The sequence below is a fragment of the Garra rufa genome, chromosome 4 (genome assembly GCF_049309525.1).
Source record: "Garra rufa chromosome 4, GarRuf1.0, whole genome shotgun sequence".
Taxonomy (NCBI): Eukaryota; Metazoa; Chordata; class Actinopteri; order Cypriniformes; family Cyprinidae; genus Garra; species Garra rufa.
In genome coordinates this window covers 42,891,761-42,910,954 of record NC_133364.1, presented here as the reverse complement: position 1 = coordinate 42,910,954, position 19,194 = coordinate 42,891,761, and the positions used below count along the sequence as shown (strand labels likewise).

Below are 19,194 nucleotides of genomic sequence, written 5' to 3'. Positions count from 1 at the left end.
AAAAAAAAAACTTGCTGGCTCTCAAATGTCTTTGAGTGTTTGTTTATTTTTGGAACTGTCACTAATGGTCATATTTTTGCTTTGATTAATGACTGCATTTTTTCTATAAAGACGGATTTGTTTTTGAAAATTTTATTTTGTTGATTATTGTTGAGCTGCAGGCTTAGGCTCACACAAGTGACTGAAATGTAATTTAATTAAGAAGATTCAGTTATTTATTTTAATTATTTTGCCTGATGTTCCATGTTACAAAATGTTCTATATGTTTCCTAAAAAAAAATATATATAGTTTTTTTACCAGACATTTAAATATAACATTGTAGAGCAGTAATTACAATACCGTGATATTTTTATCCAAGGTTATCATACCGTCAGAATCTTATACCAGCCCATGCCTAGTCACAAACAGGAATTGGGCCACATTAGCCTGCAGTGTGTAAATGTAACCTATTGACCCTACAGGAACCAGTTCACTATACGTCAAGATGTGGGCGAGAGAGAAAAATAAGTATAGCAAGTGGAAGCACATTTTCTGTTACATCTCTGGCTCAGCACCAGCCAAAGCACAAAAGCATATTTGAATTTAGCAGTTTTTTTTTTAATCAGTTAATCAAATGACAAACTCAAGTCTAATCAATCTGTGATTGTGTACAATGTGCTCATGTTAAAGAGCTACTCAATGTCTGTCAAATCTCTGATCAGGCTTTTCTCCAGAGTGAATCTTCATGTGTGTTTGAAGTGTTCTTTTTTGAGTGAAACTCTTTCCACATTGTTGACAGGTGAAAGGTTTCTCTCCAGCATGAGTTTTCATGTGGGCATCAAGGTAATATTTCTGTATAAAACTCATTGGACATTGAGAACATATGAATGTTTTTTCTCCACTGTGAATGTTCATGTGTTTTTTAAGGTTTGATTTATTTTTGAAGCTCTTTCCACATAGTGTGCAGGTGTAAGGCGTTTCTTCACTGTGAATGTTTGTGTGTTTTTTAAGGTTTGATTTAAGATTGAAGCTCTTTCCGCATAGGTTGCAGGTGTAAGGCTTTTCTCCAGTGTGAATTCTGCTGTGGTCATCAAGGTTGTGTTTATGAGCAAAACTTCTTTCACATTGAGAGCATGCGTAAGGCTTCTCTCCAGTGTGAATTCTCATGTGGTTTTGAAGTTTGACTTTTTGAGTGAAACTCCTTCCACACTGTTGGCAGCTGAAAGGTCTTTCTCCAGAGTGGATTCTCATGTGAACATTAAGGCTTCCTCTTTTAGCATAACTCCTTCCACACTGTTGGCAGCTGAAAGGTCTTTCTCCAGAGTGGATTCTCATGTGGACTTTAAGGTAATCCTTTCCGTTGAAAGTATTTCCACACTGTTGGCAGACAAAAACACTTCTTTTTGCTGTCTTTTGTGCTTTTGTTTCAATATGTGAGCAGCTATATGATTTTTCTCCAGTCATGAAATCATGTTTCTCCTGCTGGAGCTCATCTTCCTTTTCATTGAGTTCTTGACTCTCCTCTTTCAGTGTCATCAGGTCTAATGCAAAAAAGACAAATCCAAATTAACACCATTTTTAATTGCTCAAAGCAAACATCAAACCCAGCAACATTTAGATCTTAAACACACTAAACTATACACACTAAACTATTAAAGGTTGAGTTAAATGTAATCACAAAACCTATTCCCATTATTCAAAGAGATAATGATAAAAAGAGCAATTGTATAATCTTATAATATAACTATTTATTACAACACTGATAAGACATTCTTCAAAAATATCATTTATTTATTTTTAGAGCTGGACATTTTAATAAGGATCAAATGATTGAGTTCAGCTTTGAGAATGAAACCAACCTGTTTTTTCCTCAGTATCTTCATGTTTGACTCTAAATGCTTCTTCAATCTTTGTGTCTTCACTCTCCTTTTTAATAAAATCCATCTTCATTTGTTCCTCAGTTTCTTCTTGTTTGACTCTGAATGTTTCTTCAATCTTCATGTCTTCACTCTCCTCTTTAATAAACACCATCTTTATAATAGTGTGTCACGTGGATCTCAGTTGATTCAGGAGGGGTTTTTCTGTGTCTTTGGACAATTTTGTTTAGAATAAATAACAGAAAGTAAATTATTCTCTAAAATAAATGCAAAATAAATCTCTATGTGCTCACTACAGTCAAAGAAGAGAAAGTCAATAGAACGTTCCATTGCAACAGCTGCGCCCATGTAGCGGTGTGTTTTCTGCGTTGTGTTTAATCAAGGACAAACTGCGTGAATTCTTGCCTTCATGTCCTCATTTATTCTGTACAACACAAACGAATATGCATATGAGGACTCGTGCAGCACATACAACAGCGGGCGGCGGCAGTGCACGCACGCGCTGTGACATCTCATGCAGACTGGGCAATATACTTTAACAAAAACTCATTTTATGAACATAACAATAAAGCATGTACCTGTACAACACAAACGAATATGCATATGAGGACTCGTGCAGCACATACAACAGCGGGCGGCGGCAGTGCACGCACGCTGTTACAAAGAGAAAAGTATAGACATTACAAACAATTGCTTAAGTAACGAAAAATAATCAACAAAACATCAGTATATCAATCATATCAGGGTTTTTTGATTACAATCATACAGCGATGTCATTTGAATTCATCTGTTACATGAAATACAGCCCTTATTAAATCACAGCATGAACTTGTGTGACCTACCGCTGTGACATCTCATGCAGACTGGGAAGCAGCAAAGTGCGTCAACTCCCCAAGTCAGTATGGCGGCAGGAAAACCCCAAATATGGTCATGGCGAGTGGAATCACAAAATAATACCTGCTACATTCCCCTCTGCTGACTTCCACTCGCACATGTCAAAATAAAACAAAAGAATTCTCCACAATTATCAAAAGGCCACAAAGTCCCCCAAGAAAAACAACCAGGTACATGTAACCACTTTTGAAAAAACAACAAAGAGAAGGGAGAAAATTTATCTTTACCAAAAGATAATACTGTATGTCACATGAAACACTAAATACTCCAGTCTAAGACTATTCTTTTCTTTGTTTTCAGAATTAGAAATGTAAGAGGGTTGCAAAGCCTCTAAACACTCACAGGAATAATATGCCTGTTACACATTATATACATTTAGTGGTCATTTTTCACAGCATTACATAAGATCCTATTCACTTTTGGATCACTCTTAAGTACTCTTCTTCACAAGGTACCACAACCAAATATCAATTTCAGAATTTGATCATTTTGACGCAGAATAACGCTCTTATACTATTAGAAAAATCTGAGAACTAACTAAACAAAATAACACTACAACCCGGACAAAACCTTTTTGTGCATATTTTGGATCAGCCTTATGACTGGTTTAACAACCCTCCCACATCTTGTTCTGACAGTTAATGCTCCACTCTGAGTGGAAAGTGCCCTAGAATGTTGTGGTAAGTGGGCAGTGGCAGAATCAGAGTCAAAATGTCCATTCGCATCAGCCTGATCAGTCTTAGTATCAACACCAGATTCACATGTCGTAGATCTGTCAGTCTCAAAGATCTGTCCATTGAGGCTTGTAGAGCGCGGCACGATCAGGGCAGCTGGTTGTTCATTCACTTTAGTCTGAACACAATCAGATACTGAAAGGTCATCTCCAGAGACTGGAAGCTCAGACACCCACTCCACAGTCCTCTCCTGTGGTTCATTGACAGGCAAGCTCAGATCCTCATTTTCGCTCCTGGACAAACTTGACTCACTTACAGTAATATCATCACAAGTATCAACATCAGGAATTTCATTCTCAAGAGGCAGGAAGTTCACTGGCATTATGAGATTTCTATGAACAACTTTCTCAGCACCCGTCACAGAGTTTCTGATTCTGAATGTATGAACTTCACTGTTCATTCCTGTCACAATGTAGATGTGACCCTCCCATCTATCAGCAGTTTTCCTCTTGCCACGCTCGCCCTTATTGGCCAGGAGTACTCTGTCGCCAACATTTACTGGAGAACCTTTGAGCTTCTTATTGTAGAGGTTAGCTTGCCTCAACTGTTGTTTTGAAGCAGAGCTTTGAGCCAGTTTCATAGCCTGAGTAAGATCATCTCTGAAAGATTGCACATACTGATCATAGTCAACCACTCGGTCATCAAGCAGCACAGAGTCGAACATCATGTCAACTGGCAACCTTGGAGTTCTACCGAACATCAACTGGAATGGAGGATAACTGGTTGTCTCATGAATTGTTGCATTATAACAGAAGGTGAGGGACTTTAACATTTGAGGCCATCTGTGCTTAGCTTTAGGCGGCAAAGCACGAATCATATTTCCCAGCGTGCGGTTGAACCTCTCAACTGTCCCGTTGCCCATCGGATGGTATGGTGTCGTATGGGACTTTTGGACACCTGCAAGCTGAAGCATTTCAGAAATCAGGCTGCTTTCAAAATTGGCTCCCTGATCCGAATGCACTCGCTCTGGGAAGCCGTAGATGCAGAAAAAGTTGTCCCATAGCTGCTTTGCAACTGCCTTTGCTGATTGGTTAGGACACAGGTAAGCCTGAGCCAGCTTGGTAAAATGATCTGTTACTACCAAGACATCCAGAGACTTATTAGACGAATCTTCGGCAGACCAAAAATCCACACAAACCAGCTCAAGAGGTCTGGATGTTATGATACTCTCAAGCGGAGCTCTCGCCTCAGGCTCTGGTGACTTACTGACAACACATCTTCTACAGCAACGCACATACTGTTTAACATCTTTTTCCATCCCTTGCCAGTAGAACCGACGTCTGGTGAGGTAGAGTGTCCTGTGTTGACCCTGGTGTCCAGCTTCATCATGTACTCCCTTAAGCACTCGCTCCCGAAGGGCAGCTGGCACGACAAACTGGAAGGTCTTATTCTTTGTGATAGAATCCTTGGAGACACGATACAATAAGCCCATTCTGACTGATAGTTTGTTCCAGTGTCTCAGAAACCGAAGCACACCAGGGGATTCCTTGCTCCGCTCCCTCCTAGATGGCCTACGTTTGCGCTCTACAAAATAAAGCACTCTGTTTACAACAGGATCAGCATGTTGCAATTCTGTCAGCTCCTGCCTTGACAGCACTGGATGATCCAATAGTGGAGGTGGAATTATTGACCGAATTAACTGTGGCAGCAGGTAAGCATAAGGTTGAACATGACTATCCTGTTGCCTACTACTGCTCAAAATGGCAGAAACGTCCTCCTGGGAGATGAAAGATTTCTTAGAGAAAGCAACATGATTCAGCTCAATATCTGAACAGGGCTTGTCTTGTGCTTGTTTCTCAAAAGGGTGACATGACCAGCGGAACACGTCTTGGACGTTCTCAGAATTCACTACTTGAGATTCCTCCAAAAGTGCACCATAGGGCACTCTGGTAAGTCGGTGGAACACACTGGGTTGTACAAATGGTTCACGGCTAAGGGCATCTGCAACTACATTCTTAGGCCCAGGAATGTATTTGATGTCGAAATTATATGGAGCAAGCTTAGCGACCCATCTTTGTTCGCACGCATCCAACTTGGGCTTCGTTAGAACGTACGTCAGAGGGTTATTGTCCGTCCACACGGAGAACTGCTGACCCCTAAGCCAGTGGCTAAATTTGTCACAGACTGCCCATTTGAGGGCAAAAAACTCCAACCTATGCGCTGGATATTTCGACTGGGCATAACTTAGTGACTTGCTAGCAAAGGCTATTGGGCGAGCAACCTCTTCGCCCTCAGTCACCTGTGAGAGCACTGCTCCAAGGCCATTACTAGAAGCATCGACGGACAGCAGGAAAGGCTTACCAAAATTTGGATGAGCCAAAACAACCCTTTCCAGCAAAGCTTGTTTCAGGGCATTAAAGGCGTCTCTACATTCCTTTGTCCAGTCTGAAGATGTAAGTTTTCTGCCTGCCATTTTGTGTTTCTGTCCTTTACTATGCCTCGGCTTCCTCATGCCGGATGTTAATACAAAAAGGGGTTTACCAATGCGAGAACAGCCTTCGATATACTGCTGGTAGAAAACAACCATCCCCAGGAATGACCTAATTTTTGTCTGAGATGGGATATTAGTGCCATCTTCCATGAGATCCTGTTCTGTGATGTCTACAATAGCTCTGACCTTATCAGGATCTGTAGCTACTCCACTACTACTCACTATGTGCCCAAGAAACTTAACGGAAGGCTTCATGAATTGACACTTTTTTTGAGACAGTTTTAAATTGTGAGCCTGAAGTCTCTGGAAAACCATCTCTAGTCGCTCCAAAGCAAGCTGTTCATTAGGGGCAAAAACGAGGATGTCATCAAGATAACACAGCATGCTCATAAAGTTCTGATCTCCGAATATGTTCATCATCATCCTCATAAATGTGGCAGGGCTATTGCATAGCCCCTGAGGAAGTCTGTTATACTCGTAGAGACCAACTGGTGTAGTAAAAGCTGTGAATCTCTTGTCGTCCTCATGCACCTCCACATTATAATAACCTGATGTTAAGTTCATCGCGGAAAAGAATGCGTTACCACGCAGAGCTGCAAGCGCATCCGCTTGGTGCGGAAGAGGATGTGCATCTTTAACTGTGCGCGCATTCAGCCAGCGGAAGTCTGTGCACAGCCTCAGATCACCATTCTTCTTCCAGACTAACACCAGAGGCGATGCATAATCACTCGTTGACTTTCTGATTATGTCGCGCTCTTCCATGTCATCCAGGGCCTCACGCAGTTTCTCATAGTGTGACGGGGACAATCTTCTGTAGGGAAGTCTGAAGGGTTTAGTATCACTTAGGCAGATTCTATGAACAAAGCCTGTGGCCTTGCCACAATCCAGTCCATGACGTGAAAATATTGACTCATACTTAACCAACAATTCAACCAACTTCCCTCTCCAGTAAGGTGTTAAAGAGTTTGAGTCAATGTCAACATCCTGGAGCCCCAGGCTGGACAGTGCTGAGCTAGTAAGACCCTGTGGCATGCAGTGTTTTCCCTCTGTCTCGTACTGTTTACTGCCGGTATTTGTCTGGATTTCCGTGTTCTCTTTATTATGCTGTAAATCTTTGTTTCGTTGCAAAGACATGCCAAGACAGTCAACATCAAAGTCTTCAAGAGCCATGCAAGTGTATACATCAGCTAGCTTGCAGTTGCGTTTCAGACAGACAGGCTTGCTTGATGGGTTAATAACTTTAACCGGTGTACTTCCGTCCCCCCACAAGGACACAACTATCCTACCCACCAACACATTTCTTGGTGCAGTGCGCGCCATGCTGGGCTCCACAACAACTGTACTGCCTGCAGACAGATCTTTGTCGCTAGTCAGCTTTCCCCACACTATATGTTCTGTCATGGGCTCCAAAGTAACAGCATGCTTGAGTTTTACTGTTCCAACTTTAGTAGGTGGGTCTGTCCCCTTCCATGATACGACATTGCACAAAAGTTGGATCAAAGCTTCTGTATTACAGTTCTTGCGTTCTGAGTGTGATACTCTTCTCCAGAAGTCACTTGATATTTTCATGTCGTGAATGAGATGTTTAATAACATTACTTCCCAGAATCAGGTCAGCATCTTGCCCTTCAACGATTAGGACAGGTACAGAGAAAGAGCAGCCATACACTTTCATCTGTACATCACAAACTCCCAGTGGGCTTGTTCTTTGACCACCACAGCCGATTAGTGTGAGCATTGTTGGGGCTATGTCATCTGATGTAAGCACATTCGAATCCTTTAGTTTGGATAGAGCTTGTGTGCTCATAGTACAGGCCATAGACCCACTGTCAAGCATGCCTTGAAGCAGAACAACATCTTGCACCAAAACATCCGTAAAGAACAAATCATCATTTGTGTTAAGTTTCTGCACATTCTGAAAAATCACTTTTGTTTTGTCTTCAACACTGTTGCAGAACTCTGAATAAATAGAAGCTGCATCGATATTCTCACAACTAGGGGACATAAAACATGGCCCTCCACTAGTCCCCTCCTCGTGTGGGCCATCTAGTTTTCCTGTTGGCCAGAGTCAGGGCTGCTATGCTGGACTGGAGTTTTCTGAGCCGCCCCGACAGAACAAGCTGATGCCCTGTGGCCTGAAGAAAAGCAGTTAAAGCAGAGACGATTTATTCGACAGTGTGAAAATGTATCATGACTTGCATCACCACACACTTCGCATGCTACATGTTGTTTGGCCATCCCACCTCTCACTTTATGCTGTCTGTAAGATCTAGATGCATGCTGATAAGAACCCTGATCCAAAACTCGTTCCAAAAGATGGATCATACGATGTAAAGACTGATCCTGAGTAGACTGGTCAGTAACCTGAGGTGCAGGTACCACAGCAGCAGCTGTCTCTAAACCATGACTGTGAGCACAAAAAGCGTCCGTTGACTGAGCGTGACATGCAATGCCAGTCACGTGTGCATTAGACTTGCGTTGCTGAAGTTTTTTTTCCCTTTGATACTCATCTAATCTAACCTGCACATCAGCTGCAGTCCATTCATTCAGCGGCTTACATTTGAATATAAGAAACAGCTCTGGATCGGGACAATTCCGAATGAACATTACTGTAACTTCACGAAAGGGGTCATCTAGAGTTTTGCCCTGTCTCTTCAGTCCTTCCCCAGCAATGTCGATAGCATTGTGTAGTCTAATCCAGTAGTCGAATGGTTCCTCATTTTGCAAGGGCAAGGTGGCATAAAAATCTGCCAAAGGCATGCATGAATACACAGTGTCACTATAATTTTGTTTAAGCAGGTCAAAAACTGGCTTAGGACCCTTACTGAGATCAATTAGTGGGTTACTTCTCAGTCCAACCTTCACCACATCACGTGCTCTGCCCTGTAACTTAGTTAACACTTCATCAGCTTGGTCTTTCAGCTGCACGTCACGCTTTCTCAAGTATACTTTTACTGTTTCCACCCACTCATCAACAGAAATTTTCCCTTCCGAATCACCCCTGAAGTACGGAGGTTCATTAACATCCTGCTTAACAAGTAAGCTAACTTTTGACAGCTCACTCATATTGAAAGTCGAGTCACTTTGTTTATTTTGGCCAAAACCCCCAGATTCAAGACAAGTGACAATGTTCTGGCCAATGCTACTGCCTATTTGTTTCACAATGTCAGTAATTAGGTTCACCGGCACCGTATTTAAATCTGATAACTGCACAGAATCATCAGAAACTGCATAAGACTGAGAAACAGTAGGTGTTTGCGCATCAACACTTCTTGTGTGAATAGGGGTTGAGAAAAGTGGACTAATTTTATCAGGCCCATCTATCTGTGTATGGGCGAACCTCAGTACACCTCTCCCCCTCCCCATACTGTTCTGAATATGAGAACGCTCCATATCAGAATTACCAATGTAAATCACAAATACTAAGTGTAATTGACTTTCTTTTCTTTCAGTCCAAAAAAAAAAATATATATATATATATATATAAAATCAAAATTGACAATATAATTCAGAGTTCAAGTGGTCAACACTAAAATGGCCCAAGATAATATTCAAAGTCCTTTGAAGAATAAATTCAATTTAATTATCCTGATATTTCAGTCTACTAAATAAATTAGCAGTTTTCATGAGTCAGGAATGTCCCAGTTCAGACTTTCAAAATGGCGAACCTCTCTCAATCACGTTGTAGCGGTATGCTCGTTGGCCTATCACCCCGGTCACGCCTCCACTCCTGTGCAGTTTCTGTCCCACGAAGAGTGAAGCGACGGTCGCGGCACCAGTTGTAGCGGTGTGTTTTCTGCGTTGTGTTTAATCAAGGACAAACTGCGTGAATTCTTGCCTTCATGTCCTCATTTATTCTGTACAACACAAACGAATATGCATATGAGGACTCGTGCAGCACATACAACAGCGGGCGGCGGCAGTGCACGCACGCGCTGTGACATCTCATGCAGACTGGGCAATATACTTTAACAAAAACTCATTTTATGAACATAACAATAAAGCATGTACCTGTACAACACAAACGAATATGCATATGAGGACTCGTGCAGCACATACAACAGCGGGCGGCGGCAGTGCACGCACGCTGTTACAAAGAGAAAAGTATAGACATTACAAACAATTGCTTAAGTAACGAAAAATAATCAACAAAACATCAGTATATCAATCATATCAGGGTTTTTTGATTACAATCATACAGCGATGTCATTTGAATTCATCTGTTACATGAAATACAGCCCTTATTAAATCACAGCATGAACTTGTGTGACCTACCGCTGTGACATCTCATGCAGACTGGGAAGCAGCAAAGTGCGTCAACTCCCCAAGTCAGTATGGCGGCAGGAAAACCCCAAATATGGTCATGGCGAGTGGAATCACAAAATAATACCTGCTACACCCAGTTTGACAATAAATATTAGGGATGTCCCGATCCGATATTGATATCGGAAATAGGTCCGATATCAGCCCAAAAAAACTCTATCGGATTATATCGGACTGCGTTAAAAATCTCCGATATAAGATGTCAGTTCCGCTCTAAACTCCGTTACAGCTATTCTATCCAGCAGCGTCCAGAGCCAGCGTGCAAAGCCCACGTGATCACAACACTGCTTGCTAGCGAAGTAGCAAAGAAAAAGAGCGATGTCGGCCGTGTGGCAGTATTTTTCATTAAAGTGGCTCAGTGCAACACTTGTCATGCACAAGTTTCCCGTGGTGGAACAGAACCGGGAAAGTTTAATACGTCCAACCTCATTGCGCATTTGAAGCAGCATCACAAAACTCTGCACTGAGTCTCCGCACGCAGCCGTCTTGCCAGTCAAGAGGTGTCGCTCTCCGAATGCGAGATTCTTATATATTAATGTTTCTTATATGAGGCTCTTTTTACAACTAGAAGGTTAATATTGTTTTTAACTTGCGACAAAACAACGAATTAGCCGTGCATTTATATGGAAATATGCTTTAGGAGCTATCCATCTTCACTCCCCTCAGTATTACGTCGCATTCGGAGATCGATACCTCTTGACTGGAGAGACGGCCGCGCGCGGAGACTCAAACAGTGAAAGTGAGTTGTTCAAAAACGTTCTTTTTAGTAAACTCTGTGAACACAAACAATGTTCTCAATGCTGGAGTTCATGTGTAGAGACCCAGACAATACTTCGAGCAAAGTTTCATGGTGTGTCGAGTCTTCTCAGTGTTGTAAAAATATGGATTTTGATGCGCTCAAAAACTTGCCCCTAGTTCTCCCATTCACCGGCCACTGACCACAAAAAGAAATCACTGTCAATCTCAAAAACGGCTTGTTTGTCGTAAGTATGCTTTTAGATATAAGTTTGTCTCGTTTACAGTAAAAACAAAAACAGCCCAGGTTGCATTTTGACAATAGTTATCCTTTAAAGAAACAATCCTCTGGCAACTTCAAGCAACCAACGCTGCCTGAAACCCTCGCAAAGCGTGACAATAATAACAATAATGATCAATTATTTTTGAGGAGCATAGGAGCAGACTCACTGCTCAGCATGCAGAAATGCTTATCTTCTTAAAAATAAAATCTCCACATCATGCTCGGACTGCAGAAAGTTGAGTTGGAGGAGTAGGAAGTGTAGTCATCCTTTTAGTTAAATATTTGTTTTCTGCCCTGTATTAGAGTTATATTTATTTTGTTTTCACTATTTTTTGTGGATAGCAAATGCAACGATCTCATTCTTTCAGGCAGTGTGTGTAAAATTGAAACTTTGGACACTCAACCTTTAGCAGTTGGTCAATTAACAATTTTTTTTTTTCTTATGTTCCTGCTCTCAGCTGTTCTTACCATTTGCTGACGGTAAAAAATAAATAACTGAAGTGACCTTTAATTAGTATTTTGCACTTTAAAAAATATATTTTTGTTTATTCAATTAAGATATTTTTCAGGGTCTTAATATTTATTCTTTAATTCTTTTTTTATATATTCTTATGTAAAAGGTTCACATTTGTGCAACCAATAGTTAATAAATTGGTCGTTTTTTTCCATACTTACTGTTGCTGACTTTTGTTCTCAGTTTGATCTAGCCGTTCATACATTCCACACAAAAAAATAGGTAAAAGTATTCATGATTTGTGCTGATTACTGTATCGGATTTGTATCGGTATCGGTTAGTACTGAAGGCTGCAATATCGGTATCGTATCGGAAGTTAAAAAGTTGTATCGGGACATCCCTAATAAATATATAACAGGAATATAACAGATTCACAGTAAACTGTTTTTTCAGTATTGACTTATATTAATGTCCGTTAAAGCATGACTAAAAACTCCAAAATCTCCAAAATTATTTAATTATTCAGTTATGACAGACAGCAATGCATCATGTTCTGTAAGATCATGTTTGTAGTCTGTTCCTTGGGTTTAAACCGTACAATATAATGTATAAATACAATATATATTTCAGACCTACAATAGTAACAGTAAATGGGTAAAGTTGCATAAAATAAAATGCTGCCTCAAATGTATAATGAATGGTTTCCGCTGCTTCTGTGCTGTGGTCCGCGCAACTGAAGCGACACCTAGTGGCTGTTACCAAAAATGCATCAGAGTTTCGCCTCTTGGTATTCTATACTCTTTGATACAGTGGTCAGAGTAATAGTTAACGGGAAATGTCCTGACTAAAATAGATATTAGGCATTTATTATTTATTTTTGGCATTCAATTATTTGTGCATAACATTTAATAGATTACACTTTCATGAAAACATTGTTTGTGTTTGTTCTAGTTTGTTGTCACTGAAAGAGTCGATTCAAATCACTGAATCATTTCACCACTGATTTGGTTCAGATGATTCGGATTCGCATTTTCTCTCACTTTCTAGTACTTGTAACGATGCACTGATTCACATATAAGGAGCAAAACGTGTTGCGCATTAGCTGTTATTAATATGAAGGTACACTTTACTCTCAAAAATAACAAAGCATTGCAATGTTATATTTAAGATTGATTGAGCATAGCTTGTAAAAACGTTTAAATTGACAACAGTTTGCATTGATTAATAAAACTTAAAAAGCACAAACCTTTCTTCAGTCGAATCACAACAAATGCAGGGCTGGGGCGCCGCTTTATGACGTCACATCACCAAAATAAAAGTCCCTTTTGCACACTGATGTGTTTTATCTGCATTTCCACAATTATTAGCATGTTAAATCTAGAATCAATTATATTTTCGTTTGTTAAATTAAAAGTACATTTACAAACCTATACTTAACGACTAGTAATTCAATGTTTAAATTGGAATTGATTAATGATACTATTTATGTTTAACATATTTGTAGCATTAAGATCATAGCAGCACTAAACACACACACACTAGGGTGACCAGACGTCCCGAAAAATTCGGGACAGTCCCGAAATCTAAGCTGCTGTCCCGAATCCCGAATCCCGCTCTAATTGTCCCGAAAATTATACTGAAGCAAAATCTTAAATAGTTATTGTCTGATAAAACATAAAAAAAAAACTGTCCGTGGAGCAAGGTTGAGTCGTCCTGCAGCCTGGCAACCAGCCCCCGCCGGCTGCTCATTGGCTGCAGCATCTTGTTTTTTTTTAAATTTTTTTTTTTTTTTATAGATATACCGTTGGCGCGCATTAAGATATGCACTTGTGGCAGAGTGGGCAAGTTCCCTCCCCTGCACTTGTGATTGACAGCCTTTTAGAGCCGGGGATTTGTTATATAAAGGCTGTAATTGGGTTACCTGGGATGTGTCATGGCTTGGTGCGTGCAGACTTCCACCTGAAAGGTACGTTTTAGCTGTTTGGCTAATGTTGCAGCGAGTTGGGCATATCAGTTAATAAAATCTATTCATTGTAGCTGGAATAGCATCTTATCCACGGCTTCGCGTTGGTTTGCAGGCTGTCACTATCCCTCGGTAGGTTGAGTTTTATTAATTGTTTGCATAGCATTCGTGTTTACCATAATTTGCGTTCTTTTATTCCAGTTGGGTTGATTCCACTCATCCTCCTATAAACTGCTGAGATTTGTGCTGTGAGCAATTGTATGACTTGTGTGTCTCTGTGACTGACATTTGGTATGTATAGTACATTTTTAATAAAAATAATTGTCCGGATTTAAGTTAACAATTTGTTTTTTTGTTAGGACAAACAATTTCTTTGGGAGCGCTTCGTCTTTTTGCGTGTTTGGGTGATCGCATCCTGCATAGAACAGGATTAAGACGGCGCTGCTGTTTTGCTGTTTTGCTGTTTTGTTTCTTTTTGTTTCTTTCTTTTTCCACGCTAAAGCCGGTGGTTGTGGCAGTAGCTGTCCTGATTTTCTGATCGTCTATGTGTCAGGGTGCGTGCTCTGATCTGCCTTTTAGTCAAACGAACTACCGGCTGCGTGTAAATTTGCTCTTGTGATTTTCTTTTTGTTTAGGAGTTTAGTTGTCTTTTGTTACTGTTGAAATTCATTCTTAGGTTTGGTTGTTATCGAACTATTTATTTCATTTATTGTATGTTTTTCTTTATTAATGTTTTTTATTCAGGTTGAATCTGACAAACTTCAGATTGTCTAACTTTTTTTCGAATTTGTCTTTTCATTACCTATATAGCAACAATTGTCAGTTGTGCTGCACATATTTCAACCATTTGGAAATTGTCTTTTTCCGTACGATGTTGTTTGTATTTTGATTAATTGTTTTGTTTTCTGTGTTTTAGGCCCCTGAGTTGGGTGGCTAGCTGCTCTATTATCCTGGTGGTGGTGTTTGCAGCACGGAGTGTGGATTGCCGTTACAGTCACTCACCTAACCGTGTGTGTGTGTGTGTGTGTGCGTGCGTGTGGCGTGTGGTTACAAATAATCACTTTGCAGCTAGCCTACCCTACTACGGGTGAGCCTTAAATTAGTGCTTTGTTCTGTGTGACAATGAGTCATATTTTGTTTGAGCTGTTTTAAATATTTTATTCAATTGTGAACTTAATAAATATATTTTGTATACTGATATTTTATGTCTCTGCCCTTCATGGTAACGAACCTGTTCTCCATCAAATAGTTAGTTCCCCTTACTTTAAAGGGGTGGCGTAGTCAGCATTAATACCCCATTTAAAGGGTTTGTATTTATAGTGTGATTTTTGATTTGCCTCCTGTGGCCTCGCTACACACTGATAAGCAAATTTTCATTCATGAAATTGACATGGCTGGCGTACCGGAACCCCAACATGCTGCAAAAAAATTAAAACGTCTCTGCAGGTACCGGGAGGAGTGGGTGGGCAGGTATCCATGGATTGCAAAAGCCCTACATGATGAAAGTAAAGCGTTCTGCAAAGTGTGTAGGAAAGAGTTTGGTGTCTCTCACGGGGGGGAGGCAGATGTTAGGCTGCATGCTAGCAGCAAATTACACTTTACCAACATCGCGACAGTACAGACCAACACGTTGGTCTCGTCCTTCTTTAAGAAGCAGGATGATTCCATGTATAATAAAATAGCTGCTGCTGAGCTGACCTCCGTGTTCCACTGTGTGACCCACCAACAATCATACAGATCGCTTGACTGTGCGATGAAGTTAAAACCAAAACTGTACTCGGATTCGGGCATAGCTAAACTCGTTAGCTGCGGTCGCACAAAAGCTGAAGCACTGCTCACAAACGTCCTGGCACCCCTCGCATCTGACTTCTCCCAATGCCTCGAGTCAAAAGATATATTCTTTTCCATTTCAACCGATGCCTCTAATAAAGGCAATGTGAAAAATTTCCCGATCTCTGTGAGATTCTGGACTCCTGAGCAGGGCATCCAGAACAGAGTTCTTGATTTCTTTGAACAAGCAGCCGAGAGCGCAGATGCCGTCACTGACACTTTACTGAATAAATTAAAGGAACACAAACTCAGCATCAATAACATCTCGGCTTACTCGGCTCACAATGCGGCAGTGAATTTCGGCAGAAATCACTCCATTTACCAAAATCTAAAAAAAATCAACAGCAAGATCCTTCCTGCAAACTGCCCAGCTCACATAATACACAATGCAGTAAAACGTGCCAGCAATGCACTGCAAATAGATGTGGAGACTATCGTCATAAAATCATTTAACCATTTCAGCTGTTCTGCGAAGATAGTTTCCACCCTCAAAGAAATGTTTGAATTTGCTGACATGGAGTACCAAACACTGTTGCGTCACGTCCCGACACGCTGGTTGAGCCTGCTTCCTGCAATTGACAGACTTGTCAACACCTGGCCAGCGGTGCGCAGCTACTTCTTGTCACTGGGACAGGAGGAGTGCCCCCGTGTCCTCTGGGATGCGCTCCAGGTTAACGAGCATGGAGAGGAAGATGAATGCAGCGAGCTGGAGGTCACACTCTTCTTCTTGCAAAACACTTTGAAGCTTTTTACTGGTGCTGTGCTGAGTCTTGAGAGTGACAGTCTCACCTCAGTTGAAGTATACGCACTTATGAGTGGCCTCCGAACCAAACTCCAGCAGCGCAAAAAAGATGCTTTTTTCGGAGCAAAAGTTGACCGCGTCCTCCTCTCCTCCATTAATCTTAGGGTTGATAGGCTCAAGAGAGAATTCACAAATTTTTATGATATCGCGGAGCAATACCTTGAGAAATGGTTCAACTTCTCAGAATCCGGGCACCTGTTCAACATCCAGTGTTTCAATCTTAAGGAAAAGCAAGAAATCAGCTACAGGGAATTAACGGCCGCCGCATCCTTCAGATGCACGATGAACTCGACCTGGATGAGCTCTACAACGAGAGCTGTGTTCTGAAAGAGATATTGCCTCATCTGGAAATACACAGTCACCCTGTAGGTGCCCTTTGGGCCCAAGCACTCAGGAGCACGTCCGCGTTCCCACTGTATGCCAAGCTACTGTCTTTCATTTTGAGCATCCCCGTGAGCAATGCTTACTCGGAGCGAGTGTTTTCAATAATGAAAGGTGCGATGTGAGAAACAGGTGCTCATTTTACCTGTTTCGCAGCGAGATCAAAGTAAAAATGAATACAATGATGACTTGTGCAGAGTTCCATAAATACATCCTGGGAAGACGGGAGTGCTGGCAGCAGTGAAAAGCTCTGCAAAATATGCTGATGTCAAGCCTCCACAACCTCGGTAGGCTATATAGCTCAAGTGTGAATTTCAAGTTATATTGTTTCTATTAATTTATCTAATTCATCTAGGCTATATGCACAAAGACAATACGACCTTTTTGTCCCCTTTTTGCTTTATAGAGTAGATGAAGAGAGCGCAAGTTGCAGCAGCCGTTAGGACAGTGAAAGTGCAGGCAGAAGTCGCGCGAAGAAGTCAGACCGGTGGAGGGCGAGGCATCCTGTTCCAAATAATAATTCTATAGCCTACGTATCAATTTATATGCATGTACTTGTTAATAAAAAATGATTGATAACTTCAGTTTGAAGTATAAAAATAGCCTAACGTTACTTCTATATTAGGCTATATAAAATTATATGTATATGTAGGCTACTTATATTAATAAAAACATGATTGGTTCAGTCACTTTCGTTTGAAATTCATTATCTTTATGAACCCCCCCCCCCCCCGTCCCGAATTTCATTCCATAGGCGTATTGGTTTTCATACTGTACACAAACCGTATTTTCTATCACCCTACACCTACCCTACACCTAAACGTAGCCCTCACAGGAGATTGTGCACACTTTTCCTTCCTCAAAAAAACTCATTGTGCATGATTTATAAGCCTGTTTCCTCATGGGGACCTGAGAAATGTCCCCACAAGGTCAAAATCTACTGGTATTCCTATCCTTGCGGGGACATTTGGTCCCCACAACGTGATGAATACCAGGTACACACACACACACACACACACACACACACACACACAAACACACATAGTTTTGTTTTTAATGTATTAAATGTTAGTATTAACTTTCATTAACATAATAACATTTGCTTAACCCTTGTGCGACCTTATGGAAATTTTTGTCCATTTCAGTTTTGTTTTTTGTTATAGGTGTGTCTATGTTAATGCCAACTGCATACAGGTGTTCATTTTTATTGACATTTTAATATTTCACCCTCATTTCCTTAAAAATAAAAAAATAAAATTCTATCCTCTGTACAAAAAAATACTCTCACTCAGGACCTTAAGGACAAAAATGTCCACATTGAAACCCATTAAAACTGCAATTTTTAATCCAGAGCCATTTAACTATAAAATGATGCAATATTTGCTACTAGGCATTCATTTTATCGGCAAGGCTTAAAATTTTACATTTTAACCATTTTTTACTAGATTGTGCCATTTTTTTTTAATTTGGCATATACATTTTAAAAAAATCTAACGCTACATATAAATATAAATGCCTCAAAATTAATGTTGTTCTTCACTGACACACCCAAGAATCTAATAAGCAAAGAAAAAAATTCTGCTTAGCATTGTCACAATTCTGTCTGTTTATGTCTTTGGTTTCGCCCATTGTCTCCCCCTGTTGATTCTGTGTGATTTGGTTTTTCCCTCGTCAGCCCTGATCACGTCACCTGTGTTTAGTAATTAGTCTGTCTTTATAAGTCTGTTTGTTTCTTGAGTTCAATGTCGGTCGTTAAATGTTGACAATTGTGTGTGGATTATCTTGCCATTTCCTGAGTGTTCCAGCCTGTTTATTCTGAAAATTATATTAATGTTTATAGTTTACCTCGTCCCTCGTCTCGTCCATCCAACACGTATCGTTACAGGAACGACTGACCGAAAAAGTTTACCCGGCACTTTCCCCTGCGTTTAGTTTCCGTCTTTTTCCCCTCAGTGTTTTGTTTTTTTATTGTTTGATCGATTATGGACCCTACTGTTCGTCTCATCCTCCTGAGGCAGGAGGAACGCTCTCTTGAGGACCATACACGTGAGTTCATCTCCCTGGCAGAACATTCCCACTTCCCGGATAGCAGCCTATGCATCTACTATTACGTAGGACTGAATCCCACCACCAAGGCGCTGCTATCCGGGGAGGGTCCTCAGGAGAGCCTGCCGGACTACATTGAGTGGGTGTTGGCGTCCTGCCAATCTTCCTGGACTGTTGGCGTCATCGAGGAGGACGTCAACCCCACTCACGACCCAGAACCCAGCCAAACATCACCCCGACATGCGGAGTTACAGCCTGAGCCCACCGCAGATGGAGTGCCAGAGCCGAGAGCGACAGAGCCTGACCCATCTGACCAGGTGCGAGAGCCGGCATCAACATCCGTGACGGTGGATGATCACGTGGAGCAAGAGAGGGCGACAGAGAGCCCTGCCCACTGCACCACCACTGAGGGTGAGCTTGGATCTAATTCTGGGGATTTAATAGACTTCTTCTCGGATCTTG

General features: G+C 41.1%; 1 protein-coding gene across 1 annotated transcript in view; it reads right to left on the bottom strand.

Annotated features, from left to right (window-relative positions):
• Positions 1 to 452: 452 nt before the first annotated feature.
• LOC141334052 (uncharacterized) overlaps positions 453 to 19,194 on the bottom strand; it is an 82,489-nt gene continuing 63,747 nt past the window's right edge. The window contains exon 6 of the mRNA XM_073839206.1: positions 453 to 1,292. Within this exon, the coding sequence (XP_073695307.1) occupies positions 677 to 1,292 (616 nt within the window). The 3' untranslated portion in view covers positions 453 to 676. The remainder of the gene's footprint in view (positions 1,293 to 19,194) is intronic.